Source organism: Dasypus novemcinctus, chromosome 18, assembly GCF_030445035.2.
Source record: "Dasypus novemcinctus isolate mDasNov1 chromosome 18, mDasNov1.1.hap2, whole genome shotgun sequence".
NCBI lineage: Eukaryota > Metazoa > Chordata > Mammalia > Cingulata > Dasypodidae > Dasypus > Dasypus novemcinctus.
Genome location: NC_080690.1, coordinates 33,455,103 through 33,472,000, shown reverse-complemented (window position 1 = coordinate 33,472,000; position 16,898 = coordinate 33,455,103). Strand labels below are relative to the sequence as shown.

Here is a 16,898-nt window from a genome sequence, read left to right as displayed (position 1 = left end):
AAGTCTCAAAATTGAGGAATGAACAAATATAAAGGGGGAAATGCAACCATGGATCAAAGTAGACTTATTAGTACTACAGTAACAGAAGAACTTGCAACATTGATATAAAGATAGTGCTAAGGAAAGGTTCTAAGGGGAGGGAGAGGGAAGAATAAGTGGAAAATAGGCATTTTCAGGGCACTGGAACTGTTCTGCATGATATTACAATGGTGGACACAGGCCATTATACATTTTGTCAAAACCTACAGTGCAAAGTATAAACCATAAAGTAAACTAGAGACCTTGGCTAGCAGCAATGCTTCAATATTGGTTCATCAGTTGTAACCAACGTGCCACACTAATGAAAGATGTTATTAACAGGGGAAAATGTGGGAAGGGGAGGGGGTGTACTACATGGAAATCTCCTACACTTTCGATGTACCTTTTCTGTAATCTAAAACTTCTTAAAGGGAAGCGGACTTGGCCCAATGGATAGGATATCTGCCTACCATATTGGGAGGTCCACGGTTCAAACCCCGGGCCTCCTTGACCCGTGTGGAGCTGGACCATGCTGATGCGCGCAAGGAGTGCCCTGTCACGCAGGGGTGTCCCCCGTGCAGAGGAGCCCCATGCGCAAGGAGTGCGCCAAGTAAGGAGAGCCGCCCAGCACGAAAGAAAGTGCAACCTGCCCAAGAATGGCTTTGCACACAGGGAGAGCTGACACAACAAGATTACACAACAAAAAGAAACAAGCAGATTCCTGATGCCGCTGATAATGAGCTGATGAGGATAGAAGCGGTCACAGAAGAACACACAGCAAATGGACACAGAGAGCAGACAATTGGGGAGGCAGAAGGGGAGAGAAATAAGATAAAATCTTTTTAAAAAATCAATCAATAAAATAAAACTTCATAAAAATAAAGTGTATTTTTTTAAAAAGTGAAAGTCAGCAAGGAAATGGGAAACTCAAAGGAAAAGAAGTAGAAGATTTTATCTCAGGCAATCAGGTGTGTTTCAGGAGTTAAGGGTTTAAGAAACAATATCCAAGATGAACAAGCATTTCCACAGGAAAGGTTCCTCTGAAGATCGGTGGACTGAACTCACAAAACAAAACCTCACGAAACCTAACTCCAGAGATATGGATCTGAAACGTTAACGTTTGGGGAGTAGTTTTGGCTTAGGCCCTCTCTCCCTTTGCCCAACCCACACAGGGGAAAGGAGGATGCTTTGAAAAAACTAGAATTGATAAAGGAGTTTGCAAAACACAACTTTTAGATACAAAGACCGTGCTCTAATTACTCACACAAAGTGTACAGACTCACATGCTTAGCTCCCGTCCCTCGGTTATCGCCAATCCAGAAACCATTTGCTTCAAGAACAACTTAAAAAAAAGAAACCAAAACAAACAACAAAAAAAGGAAAAAACAAAGACTATTTACTTCTTCCTATAGAGTCTCAGAGGCACTCGGCATTGACGTTCCTGTCCGATGACTAGGACATGACCTCGAGCCACGCTGCATTGGGCACTTGGCACTCAATACCAGCAGAATTAGCAACACCAGCCTTTCCCAAACTTGCAGATCTTAAAAGTCACCCGGAGTACTTTTAAAAATGTGGTTCCTGTACTGCATCCAGACATACTGAATCAACTCTCCAGAAGACAGACCTGGGTATCCGTCTTATTAACAAGCATCCTAGTTGAGTCTTACGATCTAGCAAGTTAGGGAAATAGTTACACTAATTCAACACCCTGAGGGTTCAGGCAAGCCATAGGTTCAAAATTAAGACCTGTGGGTTCAGGTACCCCCAAGCTTTCGTTCCTTGTTGCCAAGTACCCTCAGAGACCGAAGTTTCAGTTCCCTCGACGTTTTGAAGAGGGGCTGAGCAACCCAGGGTTACGACGGTTCACTACTGGCAGAGCCGGGTCTCTGACCAACGTCTGTAGGAGCCCAACTCAGCTCATCCTGCTGCCCCCGGGAGCTCCGATCGCGGCCGGCTGCAAGAAACTAGACAGCCCCCGATGAGAAGGAAGCCGGTCCCCGGCCCCTCGCACCGGTTTCCTTTGCTCACCAGCGCGCGGAGGTTCTCAAAAGGGTGGCCATGGTTACGTTCTCACCGAGGGCTGGGACCGGGAATAAGTAATGAATGGAAGAGGAGGACGAGGTTGGGCCGGGAAGGAGCCGTTGAAGGCGGTAAGGCTCCCAAGCGGCGCGGACCGCGCTCACCTTGCCTCCCCAGCTGGCTCCGGGCTTCTCCGCAGACGCCGGCTCCACGCTCGTGCCTCTCGCGAGAGGGGGAGGTTTCGGCCCCGAGAAGAGGCCGGAAGTGGCCGTGCCGCGGTCGCTGCGCTGCACGTCGCGCTACCATCCGCGCCGCCGCAGAGGCGTGCCCGCTTCCAAGATGGCGGCGGCGGTGTCCGGGGCTTTGAGCCGGGTGGGCTGGAGGCTCCTGCAGCTGCGGTGTTGGCCCGGTGAGGGGGCGGCCGAGCCGGGGAGCGGAGAGTGGGGAGGAGTGGGGAGGGGGCGCGAGGCCGAGCCGGCCGGACGCAGGGTGGAAAGGGCCATCGTGTAGGCTCGCGAGCAAGGTGAGGTGAAGGGCATCGTCGCGGGGTCGCCGACATGACAGTCACGGGCCTGACCGACCGCCTTAGGGGCTCGGGCCTCCCATCCCGAGCTGTGAGGGACAAGATCGGCGAGGCAGGTCCTGTCATCCCTAGAGAGGGCAGAGGGTGTCCAGGGTCAACAAACAGCTCGTCGGTCGCAGAACCGGTAGACTAGGACTCTACGGATCCATTGCCCATTCCTGGACCAGAACCACTCCAGTGACAGAGTGGTTCCACAGAGCAGCTAGTCCAGTATTTCCCAGATGTCAATCATTTCTCCAACACTTTAATTCTGTGGTATCCTCTTATCAGCTATCACTATATATTTAATATTTTTATCTATATATCTGAGTTTTTATAGGCATTTATTTACAGAAGAAATTTATCATGCCATAAATGGAAAGTCGATATCACATTCCATAAATAGAATGTATACATTGACTCCTTTACATAAGTATATAACTAGTGAAATAATATTATCTTGTAGTCCACCCAAAATTTCTCCAAACAGCAATGGTTCCACAATCATACTTTGAGATCTACCCACTTCCTTTCAAATTTTTAGGAATATTTGACTCAGTCTTTTTTCTGTAAATAGACATTGATGTTTTTACACATACTGTTCTGTTTCTTCTCTCTCTTTTTTTTTTAAGATTTATTTATTTATTGCCCCCCCCCCCCCCCCCCCCCGCCCCATCTGTTCTCTGTGTCCATTCGCTGTGTGTTCTTCTGTGTCCGCTTGTATTCTCATCTGGTAGCACTGGGGATCTGTGTCTCTTTTGTTGCATCATCTTGCTGCATCAGCTCTTCGTGTGTGTGGCACCATTCCTGGGCAGCCTGCAGTTTTGAGCGGGGCGGCTATCCTTGCACAGGGGCCACTCCTTGTGCAGGGGGCATCTTTACATGGGGGCATCCCTGTGTGGGCCAGCACTCCTTGCACGCAGCAGCACTGCACATGGGTCAGCTCACCACATGAGCCAGGAGGCCCTGGGTATTGAACCCTTGGACTTCCTATATGGTAGGCAAACATTCTACCTATTGAACCACATCTGCTTCCCTCTTTTTTTTTTAAAGGCCATATCAGGGATTGAACCCTGGACCTCATACATGCAAAGCAGGAATTCAACCACTAAGCTACACCTGCCCACTGTTTCTTTTTTGAAGCCATTATTTATTCCCTGAGTTATTCCATAGATTAGATGAGTGCCCTTCTTTTGTTTTCATACAAAATTCCAAACTAAATTGGTTTGGTAAAAATAATACTTATGAGTAAATTGATTTCCAGCATGATCAGCTGGAGACTGTGAAAACTTTCTTAAAAACCACTTAAAGCCTCTGGAAATGGCCCCAAGGGCAAACAGCAAATGAAGAAGCATTTCTGTAAGAACATCTAAGATTTCTGGAAGAAAGGGAGAGTGTTTCATTTGAACCAAGACTGCTCCCTCCCTCCCCACTGTAGGCTGCTGCAGCCAGAACACAAGGCTTAGCACACAGAAGGAGGGATTCCTTCCCACCAAGTGTAGTTGAGAAGTGGAAACTCCCTTCTGCCCACTCAGGGAACAGAGACTCTGCCTTGGGTGTGGTGCACTGAGATCACTCTTGCCCCTGTATAAAGTAGTGGTTTCATGTCAGTAGAGGCAAGTGGAAAGAATCCTACCTAATTCTTTAGCCTCCCCCCTCCCAACACTCAGCTCCTAAAATAGCTCCCAATCTCTTCCCAAAGGAACTTCTGTTTGCTACAGAGAGTAAAGAAATTCAAGCCTAAACACACTCTCAAGAACAGTTTACATAGTGAAATGCAATTGGGCAGAACATACAAAATACTGGCTGAACAGTAGACCAGCTAGTTTATAGGAGAGGACAGTAATAAGACAGCTGGAAGGAACGTTCCTAAGGCCAGAACAAAGATCGTATGGTATATGAATATATCTCAGTAAAACTGCTTAATAAATAGATATGTTTTAAATCAAACACTGACCTCAGAAAATATTCCTTCAAAGGAGTCAAAATTTGATGGGATTAGTTTGTTGAGCAACTTATGCCCTGGGGCATTGTTGAAAATAGTAATTAATAGTTTAACAACTGAGTGTGGTCAGGAAAAGAGAAAGGAAGAGATCCCACCCAAACCACTGTTATCCCAGGGTGACTACAGGCATACCCTCCTTGAACACCTAGGATAAAAAGTCTTCACTAAAATAACCCAGGGAGTCACTAAACCAATCAACAAGCTCCTGAGGGGAGGATAAGTACCCAGCATTGCTACAGTATATTATCTAAGATGTCCAGTGTTTGACAAAAAAATTACAAGGCATACAAAGAAGGAAAATTTGACCCATACACTGGGAAAAAAAGCAGACAACAGAACTTGTCTTTTAGAGAGGCCAGATGTTGGAAAAAGTAAAGAAACGTTTGATGACAATGTCATATCATATAGAGAATATCAATAAAGAGATAGAAATAAATTTTTAAAAATGGAAATTATGTGTTGAAAAGTACAATAACATTTTAAAAATTCACTAGAAGGCATCAACAGATTTGAACTGGCAGAGGAAAGAATAAGTGAACTTGAAGATAGGTTGATAGAAGTTAAGATGAAGAAAATTGAAGCAAACATCAGAGAAATGTGGGACACTACTAAGCAAACCAACATATGCATAATGGAAGTAACAGAAGGAGAGAGAAAGAGAAAGGAGGTGGAAAAATACTAGAAAAAATATTGGCTGAAAATTTCCCAAAGTTATTGAAAAATCAGTGTCCTGTCCAGAGATTCCAGAGAAGCTGCGAGGGAGTCAGGACTCAGATCTTCTCATTTCTAGCCCAGTGCTCTAGCCATAATATGTAAATGTTTAATGTTTTCAAAGCACTTTCATGTTTTGTTTGGGCTTTACAACCCTCCCATTGAGCAAGTTGAAATTATTACTCTTAATCTGCAAATCTTAAAATAATGCCCTTGGAAGGGAGGAGAATGATTTGCTAGTTATCACAGAGCTGACAAATGGTAAACAGGCCTAGAAGTCAAGTCCTCTCTTTCCAGCTCACCACTTTTGCTGCCGCACCATGTTCACAGGTTGCCAATTTATCTGAGAATTTTTGTGTTGGACTCAGTGGTCAGATAAGTGGTCCTAATGTAGACTCTACCCTGCTTTTCTTCCTCCCCAACCCTAGTATCACTCTGGGTGTCAAAGGTTCTTCTCTGTGAAGTGTGCCTAACTGACCTGCCTGATTTCTGTCACAGTGTCCCGCTGCCGGCCACCTCTGGTGCCATGTGCCTTTCAGGCTTCAGCTCTGCGACTCACATCTTCAGGCGGGCAGAAGCAGCAACCTCCCCCCTCTTTTTCTCAGCAGCACTCTGAAACAGAGGGGGCAGGAGAGCCCAATCCAGAGTCTTCTCGTCCACCTCCCAGGTAAATACCAGAACCCCAGTCCGCCCATTTCTGGGTGTGTGTGGGTGTTTCTATTCTTCCTCCCCTTCCTCTCTCCTCTCCACGCCCCTCCTCCCTCTCCATTGTCTTCAAGGCCATCTTTGAAAAAAACCTGTTGTTTTTATAGAAATGGAGCCTGGACATTCTAAAACATCTAAATAATATAAAGAAGTACATAAATATAAAGCAAAATTACCAGAAACCACAAACCCAGAGATAACCTGGCTTACATTTTGGTGAATATCCTTTTAGATGTTCTCTAAGCCCATTTCCTATATAAATTAATGTATATCATAAATTAACTACTTGTACCATACACTCCACATGCTGTCCCAGAACCTGTTTTTTTTTACCCCTCACTCTTTCACAATTTATATTATTTTAATTGGCTGCATAATATTCCAGCAAATAGCTGTGCCAAAATTTATTTAACCTGTCTTTTTTGATGAGTATTAAGTTCCCTTTGCTGGTGTGAAAAACAATGTAAGTATGTGATTCTTGCCTTAGAAATGGGAACATTGGTTAAAGGATATGCACATTCAACATTTGGATAAATGCTTGAGGCCAAACTGCCCTCCAGAGGTAATAATATTTTTATTTCCATTATATCTGTTTTTTCTTCTTAATGCTGCTGCTAAGAAGTTTCTCTAGGCCTGAAGTTAGAGTATTCCTAGTCATTTATCTGATATCTTGATTAAAGTACTTTTCAATTCAACAGAATTTTTTGAGTGTCTACAATGTATCAGGCCCTGTAAATAATATAAGCATAGTCTTTGCCCTCACAGAGTTACAGTCTGGGGCAAATACAGATAAAGGGACCATCTAAGTCAGGGGTTCTTAAAAGGGGTCAATGAGCTTGAATTTAAATTAAAAACGTTTTTCTTGTGGGGATGTGTTGGTGTGGCTGTGATGAGTGTGGACTTACTAAGGAGTCTGTGGTTTTCACCTGATTGGCAAAGGGGTCCATGGAACAAAAAAGGTTAAAAACTCCTGATCTAGGTACTGCGTGGTGAGGGCCATAAGCAGGGAAACCCAGGGTGCCGGGGGAGCACTTGCCTTTGTGTCACGTGGCTTCCCTGCCCCCTGAATCCCTTCTTTCAGTGACTATCTGGGAGAGGAAGGATGAGATCATGTCTACTCTGTTGGCGTTAAAACGTCAATCCTGACACAACAGTAAATGTCCTTCTGGCAGGTGCTTAGAAGAGACTTGGAGCATCTGGTTTCTGGCCAGGCACATTCCGCTGGCCAGGCAGTAGGCTGAGAGAGAAGGTGTGCCTGGCTCTGTCCCCATGTCTCTCTCGGGGCTGGTCTCAGGTACACAGACCAGGGTGGCGAGGAAGAAGAGGACCATGAGAGTGAGGAGCAGCTCCAGCACCGCATCCTGACGGCAGCCCTGGAGTTCGTACCCGCCCAGGGGTGGACGGCAGAGGCCATCGCCGAAGGTGCCCAGGTGTGTGCAGGGAAGGGTGGCCCAAGCCTGACCAAGACCAGCCAGGACAGTCAGACCAGGCAGTGGTGCTTTCTTCCAACTCAGCTCTGAGGGCTTTAGGGTTTTGTTTTGCTATTTCCCTCTAATAGCATGGAAATAGCTTTATTATTATTATTATTTAATATAAAAGGAATATACCATGGAGTTTGTTCTTGGGAGTTAGATTCTAAAGGCAACTTTTAGGCAGGAATTGTCTGTGATCCAACCACCATATTTTATGCCATCGGTTTTAAGAAACACCATTAAAAAGATGCTATCAGTTTTAAGAAACAGCATTATTTTATGCATTACTAATAAGGAAAAGAATGTTATCTATTAAACTATGGCACATCATTGATTGTACAATTCACACTTTTTTTAAAATGGAAAAAAATAGGTGTCTCTCAGAATTGATGAAATACGTTGTTTGAAACCCCCCAGGAAGGCACCACTTTGGAGACCAACAAGTGATTGTTTCTCAGTAAGTCCAACAGTCAGCTGTTCTTCCCGCTGCTTTAGATTAAGTAATAGGCTCGTGTGTAGGCCGTTGTGATAAAAAGGACTCACCCAGCGCAGACAGAGACTCATCCCACGAGAGGTCTGTGAGAACAGACACTAAGGGAATTGCAGATTCATGTCTTCCATCCCAAGCTCATTACAGGGCATCTGCTCATGGAAGGGACAATGGGAAAGTTTGCTGCTTTACTTTATTTCTTTTGTCTTCTCCCACTCTCTCTCAAGAGCACAGCTGGTGATAGAAGTTATATAAGTGAATGTGTATGCTCTACAATTCCGTTGTCTGCTCATTGTGAAAACTTTGAACTGTACAATATATAAAAGAATGTAAAAATCATCTGTGATCCCACTAAGGATCCTACTATGAACATTTTAGTGCCTATTCTTTCAAACATTTTTTAAACTTTTCATTTATTAATCATTTACTTTAAATATTTATTGACCAGAGAGTGTGTTCTAGGCCTATGCTGGTCCTCAGAACATCATAATGGTCAGGTGGACTCAGTTCCTGCCTTTCGTGAGCTCCAGGCTAGCATCAGTAATCAAATATAGACTCAGAAAATGTGATAAGGGCTATCAAGAAAAGGTGCTTTGGGACATATAATGGAGGGACCTGGTCTAATAAGGAGTGGGTTTGGGTGAGTGGCCAGGAAAGGCTCTTGAGGATTTTTTTGTTTTTTAAGATTTATTTATTTCTCCCCCTCCCTCCATTGTCTGCTCTCTGTGACATTCGTTATGTGTTCTTCTCTGTCTGCTTATATTCTCATTAGGCAGCTCCAGGAACCAATCCTGGGACCTCCGGAGTGGGAGAGAGGTGATCATTCTCTTGCGCCACCTCAGCTCCCTGGTCTGCTGCGTCTCTTATTGTCTTTCCTCTGTGTATCTTTTTGTTGCGTCATCTTGCTGCATCAGCTCTCCGCATGCGGCAGCACTCCTCATGGACCAGCTCACTACACAGACAAGCTTGACTTCCCCAGGAGGCCCTGGGTATCGAACCCTGGACCTCCTATATGGTAGATGGGAGCCCAATTGCTTGAGCCACATCCATTTCCCTGTGACCTGAGGACTGAGTAGGCTTTCCTTCCTTTGGGGGAGGAATGGGCAGGTCCGGATAGAGAAACAGCCATAACAAAGTGGAAAGAATCATGGTATAGTAGAAGCACCAGAGAAAGCCATTGTACAGAGTGGAGAGTATCAGGGAAGGGAATCTTGTGATGAGTAAGCCTGGAGAAAGACTAGTTGAGGCCAAATCAGGCAAGGCCCTGAAGGTCATGTTAAGAATTTAGGATTGTATTCCAAGAGTATTTGAAAATATGGGCTTAAATTTGGTATTTCATAAAAGATCACTTTGGCTGCTGGATGTAAAAATGGATTGGAGGTACAGAGAGTCATTGGGAGCTGTTGCCAGTCATCCAGGAGAGATGGCAGTGAGCATGGAGGCAAGTGGGAAGGTGAGGAAGTAGAAAGAGTGAAAGTAGATAGCTCCTTTGAGGCACTTGACTGTCAAGAAGGGAGATGGGCTGGAAGTTTGAGCATGTTTGAACACTTATGAGAAGACTGCAGAAACAAGGGTAAGGGTAAGGATGAAGACACATGAAACAGGCAAAACCCCCACACTAATTATTTGAATAGAGAGAATTTAGTACAAAAAAAAATGTTAACTAGGTATAATGTTGGCAACCAGGTGACTGAAAAGATAAAAGTTAAACTCTAAGGTATCATGAAGCAACTGTGGGAAGCACTCCCATCCTCTGGGCTTAGGGCAAAGGGGAAGAGTTGGAATTATCAAAAGCTTGGAGAAGAATCCCCACGGAGGTGAAACTCAGACCTATGAGGTGCTACTCAGTCGGTGCTGGTCTCTTAAAGTTTGGAGGAAAAGTTCCCTGGGGCTGGCATCCAGATCTTAGGCAGGGCCCTGACCAGCAGGTGTTGGCAAATGGGGGCAGGGGAGGAGGGTGGAGAAAGGTGGGTTGCTTGATGAATCTGGTTCTGTAAATTTCAGAAAAACTGCAAATTGGATTCAGCTGCTGCTGTGGGCGAGCCCTGCTGCTGCTGGGGTGAAGAAGCATGGCTGGGGTGATGTTCATACAAGCAGACAGGAGACAAACAGGGAGAAGCCAGTCCCTTTTTCCTCCTCCAGCCTTGCAGTCTCCCCCTGGTAACCCTGTTAACAGAGCTTAACCTGGAGCCAGAAATGCTTTTTGCCAAGTCCCAGACCCTGCATCACAAAGCAGAATATAAAAGGATAGGTTTGGAGCTAAGCGGCAATAATTTAATAACTGGCTCAAAGAATACATGTATTTTTGAGGTTCTTGTCACATCTTGGAGGCAGTGTAACAAGATGGTTAGCTTTATCTCTAAGCCTCGGTTTCCTCATCTGTAAAATGTCTACCTACTTGATAAACTTGTGAGGACTCAGAGGGTATGTGTGATGTGAATTAGCGAAGTGAGTATTGCTGCCGCAACTCTGCTGTTGTCAGTATTGCCAAATTGCCCTCCAGAAAATCCATGCACAACATCCCCCAAAAGAGAGGTGGTTTCCCCACTCTTAACAATGCGTATTTGGATTGGGTTATTTTTTTGTTCCCTTCTTGCCCCCTGCCCCTGCTGTCAGGGTTCTGTCTCCAGTAGCTGCTCGGTGATTGCTATGTATCAGGAATAGAAAAGCCTTGGTGGATTTGTTAATTCCTTGAAACCTCATTAAGAAAAGGTTGTTTCTTTTTTTTTTTTTTTTTCTCCTATTATGAATTTTCCCTTCAGCCAAACCAGCAAACCAGTGGAAAATGCATGAATTTTGTGGTCAGACCAGCCTGGGTTTAAATTATCAATGAGACTGTCCTTTACCAGTTTTTTTTACCTCTGAGCTGTTCCTTATCTTTATTTTTTTCTTCATCCCCTGCCCTGCTGTTTTTGCTGTGTCCATTCACTGTGTGATCTTCTGTATCTATTTCTCTTTTTGTCTTCTCTTTTCGTCTTTCTCCTTTAGGGTTCACCAGGATTCGATCCTGGGGAACTCTGATGTGGAGAGAGGTTCCCTGTCAATTGTGTCACCTCAGTCCCCTCGTCTCTGCTGCACTTCACCTTGACTCTTCTCTTTGTCTCTTTTTTTGTCATGTCGTCATCTAGCTGTGTGATTCACTTGTGTGGGCACTCGGCTTGCTGCGTGGGCACTTGGCTTGCTACATGGGCACTGGCTCGCCATGCAGTCACGCTTTTCTCTTTTTCTTTTTTTTTACCAGGAGGCTCTAGGGATCAAACCTGGGTCCTCCCATATGGTAGGCAGAAGCCCTATCACTTGAGCCACATCCACTTCCCAAAAGGTTGTTTCTTTTTGTTTGACGTAACTGAGATACCCAATTCCCAAGAGATTTGGGTGAAGTGACTTGCTCAGGAAGAGAGTTATGAGTGCTCTTTGAAGTCTTTCTCTCTTAGCAAGCTCTTTGTTGTATTTGTTAGGACTTTTTAGGTTGCAAGTGGTAGGAGCCCAATTCTAACTGGCTTAAATCAAGAAAGGAAATGTTTGGCTCATTTAATAACAGAAAAGTCTAGAAGCTCTGTGCGGTATTCTCAGACCATGCTGCCAGAAACTCTCTTTTTGTCATCTCTGCTGTGATTTGCTCTCTGGGAGCTTTATTCTCAGCAGGCACTTCCCATGCAGGACTGAATATGGCTCAGCATCCCCAGCGGGAAGGGAGCACCTCTTTTCCATTAGTGCTAGCGAAGCCTCGAGGTGGACTCTTTAGATCAGGACCTGGGCATGTGTCCATCCAAGTCACTGTGAACTCCAGTTAGCTGAGCCTGGTTCCCATGCTTTCCACATACACCAAGGGGCTTGTTAGGTTCTGGAGGGACCAGTGGTCAGTCAGCTTCACCCATATCACATGGACCAAGAGTGAGGAGTGGGGGTGACACACTGAAAAGCCAATGCTGTTAATAGAAAAGACACTAATGATGACCAAGTGACAAATGTCTGCCACACTTGTCTACCACTTTTCTGCCTCTGTCCCCTTTTGCAGTCTCTGGGTCTCTCCAGTGCAGCAGCCAGCATGTTTGGGAATGATGGCAGTGAGCTGATACTGCATTTTGTGACCCAGTGCAACGCTCGGCTCAACCGTGTGCTGGAAGAGGAGCAGAAGCTGGTACAGCTGGGCCAGGCAGAGTGAGTTCCATGGTGTTTTTGCTCAGGGTGGCAGCTAAGGAGCAGGGAACTCAGGCCCCACCAGCTGTCCCCAGGAGACCAATCCAGGCAGAGCCAGAAGAGTGTGGAATTGAGCAGCCTTGCTGCTCTGTGGGGGCTGAAACCCAGCACCCTGTCTCTGGCAGCTTTAGTCAGGCCAGCATTAGGAGCTGGTGGGACCTGCCTCCCTAGGGCTGAGTAGACAGTGATAGCACCGAGCCCATGCCTTTGATCCAGAGACACACTGTTTTCTTTTCCCTCTTCCAGGAAGAGGAAGACAGACCAGTTCCTGAGGGATGCAGTGGAAACCAGGCTGAGAATGCTGATCCCGTACATTGAGCACTGGCCCCGGGTACAGAGTCCATATCCAGGCCCCAGGCAAAAATAATATTCACAGTAGCCATAGCACTAAGATTTATAATTCTCAGCTCCTTTCACTCAGAGGACTGTGCACACTGTTCAGAAGTTAACTTGTTAATCTCCACACACCCAGGAATACTCTGTGCTTGGTGGAGCTAGGTTTCCAACTTGGGAGTGCCAAAGAGAGTAACTGAGACATCTGGGTCTCAGTTCCTGGAAATGTGAGTGGTCTTGGATACTAGATCACATCCTGAGTGGGGTCCTAGGTGGCCTGAAAGTGCCACCAGGTCTTCAGTGAGAAGGAATCCATGAAGGGGTTTAGAGAAGTCAGAGGATTTAATTAGGAATCCTCACGTCAGGAACAGATCTTAGAGGTCTGACACTTCTTATCAAATTGTCAGTGCAATGCTTCAGAATTTGGAGTATTCACTCTAAGGGCTTTTTTCCCTTTTTTTGAAGCTTCCATTTTCCTCTGTTTTAAGGATGTCACAGTGTTGTGCCATTGCCTCAGTTAAGAAAGTATAAAAAGTCAAAGTGTATTGGAGGTGAGAGGGACTCAGAGATCCCTCATGTTCTCTGCCCAATTGGAAGACTACTGAGAATATAATTTCATTTATCAGTTGGCTGGCATTCAAGGCCCTCTAGTGCCCCAAGGACCAGGCTGGGTGCCAGGGGAGTACAGCCAAAGTCAGAGCCCACTCCCTGCCTAAGCTGGCCACACTTGGTTTCTTGTGCCACCTCAACTTCCTTCCACATTGCTTTCAAACCTTTGGCCTTCACTCATTCCATGAGGCACTCACCTTGCCAGTCAATGAAAAGGTGTGCCTTCTTGATTTCTTCTTGTTTCCTTCCTCTGGGTTACTTCACTAAGAGAAAACTTCCATCCAATCCAGGACTCTTACCTCCTCCCACAGGCCACACCCAGTGGATTTTTAGAGTTGGTAAAATGGCAAGACCTCCTACTATCAGGACAGCAGGAGCTGATGTCTGCTAACAGAGTAATCTCTGGCATGTGCCATCACTTGTACTAGTCAAAAGGTTTTTTTGTTGTTGCAGGTAACAAATCAACTTGAGTTAACTTAAGCAAAAAAGGGGGGGAGAAATTTAGTATGAGGCTGCAGTGGTGCATCAAGGGCAGAATGCTACTGGGTGTGGCCTGGATTTTGAACCTAGAAAAGCCTCAGGCTTCCCCCAATCCTGGCTGCTTCCTCCATGTTCCAGAATGGGATACCCTTCTCCAACCTTGTTTTTAGTGGTTTTAGGGACCCCAGTACCCACCCTCCTGCTGTCTGCATTCCTAATTCCAAATGCCATGGATGAAGAATCTGATTGGGTCAGCGTAGGACAGGAATCTGCCCCTGGCTCTCATCAGCTACAGCCAAGATTGTTTTTTGCCAAGAGCTCACCCAGGAGGGGCAGATGGCAGGACTCAGAACCAGAGCTGGGCAGGCCCCCTTGGATACCTCTGGAGGGGTGAGACGCCAGTCACTGTGCTCGGGTGTTACCTGCATGCAGTACTGATGCCCCTGTCCTTCTCTTCTCAGGCCCTCAGCATCCTCATGCTCCCCCACAACATCCCACCCAGCCTGAACCTGCTCACCAGCATGGTGGATGACATGTGGCATTATGCAGGGGACCAGTCTACCGATGTGAGTGCTTTCCACAGGCCCACATAGTACTGGCAGAGGCTTGGGTTACAGCAGTCCAGTCTCTGCCCCGAGCAGACACTAAGCAGTTCTTCAAGATGTTTGTGATATTCCTTTGGTCACAAGTCCCTCCAGGAGACCCGCAGTGTCATTCCCGTATTGGAACGGAGAGACTGAGGTATGAGGTCACTCAGTAAGCCAAAGTAGGATCTAGGTCTTCATTCAGGGACCAGCATTATTCTTTCTGACCTCCGGGGGTTATTGGGCTGCCCTTTTATAGCTATTTCCCCCTCACTCTCCTAAGATTTAGGTTCTGCTGCAGAATCTCCAGGTCTGTGTCTTTCCTGAGGCTGATTTTTAAAAAAGGAATACCACAGAAACACCCATGGCTTTCAAAAGAAACTCCCATCCCCCAGCCCTGCTTTGCTGAGAGAGGAATGAACTCCTGTAAACAGGCACCAGGAAAGAATCTGACTTTTTAACGCTGCCTCCTTTTTTGGAAGGAAATTTTTAAAAATAAAGAGAGAAAACATATACCTTCATAAAAGATGTTAATATGTGATGGTATTTTGTGGAATTCAGGATGGGGAAGCTAAGCGATACTCCCATCAGAGTTGTAACAAAGTGCCTTAATCAACTCACCCTATGTGGGAATACACCACCGACTGAGATCATAGAAAAATGAAATTAGAAAGCAATGAAATTAAAGGAATAAAACACCCATCAGCTGAGCTGGGATTCTGAAGAGCAGTTTGCTAAGACAGTCAGAATTTGTCAGGGGACTTGGACTCTCAGTTCTTCCAGATGTTCTGATCTGTCCAGGCCTCCCTGTACTGATGAGCACACCAGAGTTTGGTCATAACTGGCTGATCACAGAGCCCCAGGATCAAGATGTCCTAAGGCTTAGTCTTTTCACCAGCAGTTCTGAAAGAGACTGGATATAGCAAAATCATCTTGAGGTGCTTATTAGACATCCCAATTTCTGGTGCTTACTGTAGACCCACTGACTAAACTTCCAGAGGTTGAGCCTGAGAACCTGCTTCTTTTATCTCCCAGGTAATTCTGATGCCCAACCCAGTTTGGGATCAGTAGGGTAATCCAGGTTGTCTGGAGGGCCATATGGGTCTGTGAAGGAAAGAAGAAATACGGAGAGGGCCGTGGATCCCCATGGGATTGGGTAGGATCTGCCTCAAACTTTTCCCGGCCCACAATAGCGGTGACCCACCTTCCTGGATGGATTCCTTTGCAGTTTAACTGGTACACTCGCCGAGCCATACTAGCTGGCATCTACAACACGACGGAGCTGGTGATGATGCAGGACTCTTCCCCAGACTTTGAGGACACTTGGCGCTTCTTGGAGAACCGGATTAATGATGCAATGAACATGGGCCACACTGCCAAACAGGTAATTGGGGCCAGCCATTGGAGAAGCCAATTCTCCTAGGCTACAGCTGATCACCTCAGGGAGGCTGCCCAGTTTTCCCTCATGCCAGCACTGCCTTTGCCCACTTATGATTGTACTATCCATAGGCTCTTCCTCTAGTACAAGGCCCTCTTGTCCTACATGTTGGGGCTTACAGGCTTCTTGATTTGTCCTACCTGCCTCACCTTTGGCTTGTTTTGGGGTTTAAGAGATCCTGACTCTGACTCTGACTCCTTCTAGGTCAAGTCAACTGGAGAAGCGCTGGTGCAGGGACTCATGGGTGCAGCGGTGACAGTGAGTATAGCCTAGCTCATCCTAGTTGACTCCCATCCTACTCTGGCCCTGTGTTACAGATGTCAGTGTCCCCACATAGGTAATAGTCTTGAACTGGAATGCTAATAAGACCAACAGTATTCAGCCTCAAAGTTTCTTGATCCAAATACCCTACCTTTTTATTTTTGATTGGGCATCAAGAAAAATCACTGGCTTCTGGGACCCAATTATGTCAAGTCACTGTACCATACCCATGCCTGCTGCCTTGAAAATCCAGATCGTTCCTGCTGGAGTCCTGTTGGCAAAGCTAGGCCCTTATCACTCTCTCTCTCTTTTCATCCTATATTAGCTTAAGAACTTGACAGGTCTAAACCAGCGGCGGTGAGAAGGAAGTTAGAGTGCCCAGAAAAAGAAAAAAAAGAAGAAAAAAACAAAAAACAATATATTTAAAGGGCTTTGAAAAGTATGAAGTATCATCTGTATACAGGATATTAATGAGAAAACATTGAAGGACTCATGAGTCACTTCCACAGCCACCTGGAAACCACAGAGCACTTGAAGATACATTTCGATCCAGGAATGGGCCACTTCTTCAGTTCCTAAAGCCAGGCCAGGCTTCCTGAAGCCTTCTGCATTGCAGCTGCATGATTCAAAAATTGGGATCACACCAAGCATTCAAGCCATGGAAACCCCGCCCATCCCCATCATGTTCCCACAGGCACCTAGATTTTGTCTAGAAACGCCTTCTGGGACTCCCAAGCCAGGGTCAGGGTATGAAGCCACACAAGGTGGCAGCTGTCCCCCAGCACTACACAGGACTGAGCACCCAGAGGTGGTCCTGGGGCCCCCCTTCCCTCTCAGATGACCTTCTGAGATACTGTACCTGGGAACCTCCTCAAAGAGCTGCCTCACCTGAGACACAGGTGCCTGCTAAGGTGTGATCCCAGGCCTAGTGTCTTATACCAGCACAGCACTGCAGGATTATTCTTGAACTTAGAGTTTGTAGAAATGATAATAAATGTGTTTGAAGTA

The 16,898-nt window shown here is 46.0% G+C and overlaps 2 protein-coding genes across 4 annotated transcripts in view; one reads left to right on the top strand and one right to left on the bottom strand.

The window, feature by feature from the left end:
* CIAPIN1 (cytokine induced apoptosis inhibitor 1) overlaps positions 1-2,364 on the bottom strand; it is a 21,743-nt gene extending 19,379 nt beyond the window's left edge. Inside the window, exon 1 of one of the 3 annotated variants that reach the window (XM_004468502.5) lies at positions 2,205-2,364. In XM_004468502.5, the coding sequence (XP_004468559.4) occupies positions 2,205-2,346 (142 nt within the window). In that variant the 5' untranslated portion in view covers positions 2,347-2,364. Of the gene's footprint in view, positions 1-2,049 lie in introns of all 3 variants that reach the window. The other 2 variants (XM_023591735.3, XM_004468503.5) reach the window with 2 other exon arrangements.
* On the top strand, positions 2,295-16,898 carry COQ9 (coenzyme Q9). The gene is made up of 9 exons (XM_004468501.4): positions 2,295-2,449; positions 5,817-5,985; positions 7,318-7,453; positions 12,004-12,146; positions 12,432-12,516; positions 14,069-14,173; positions 15,420-15,575; positions 15,834-15,887; positions 16,216-16,898. Exons 1-9 carry the CDS (start codon positions 2,380-2,382, stop codon positions 16,249-16,251), a joined length of 954 nt encoding a protein of 317 aa, XP_004468558.1. The 5' UTR covers positions 2,295-2,379; the 3' UTR covers positions 16,252-16,898.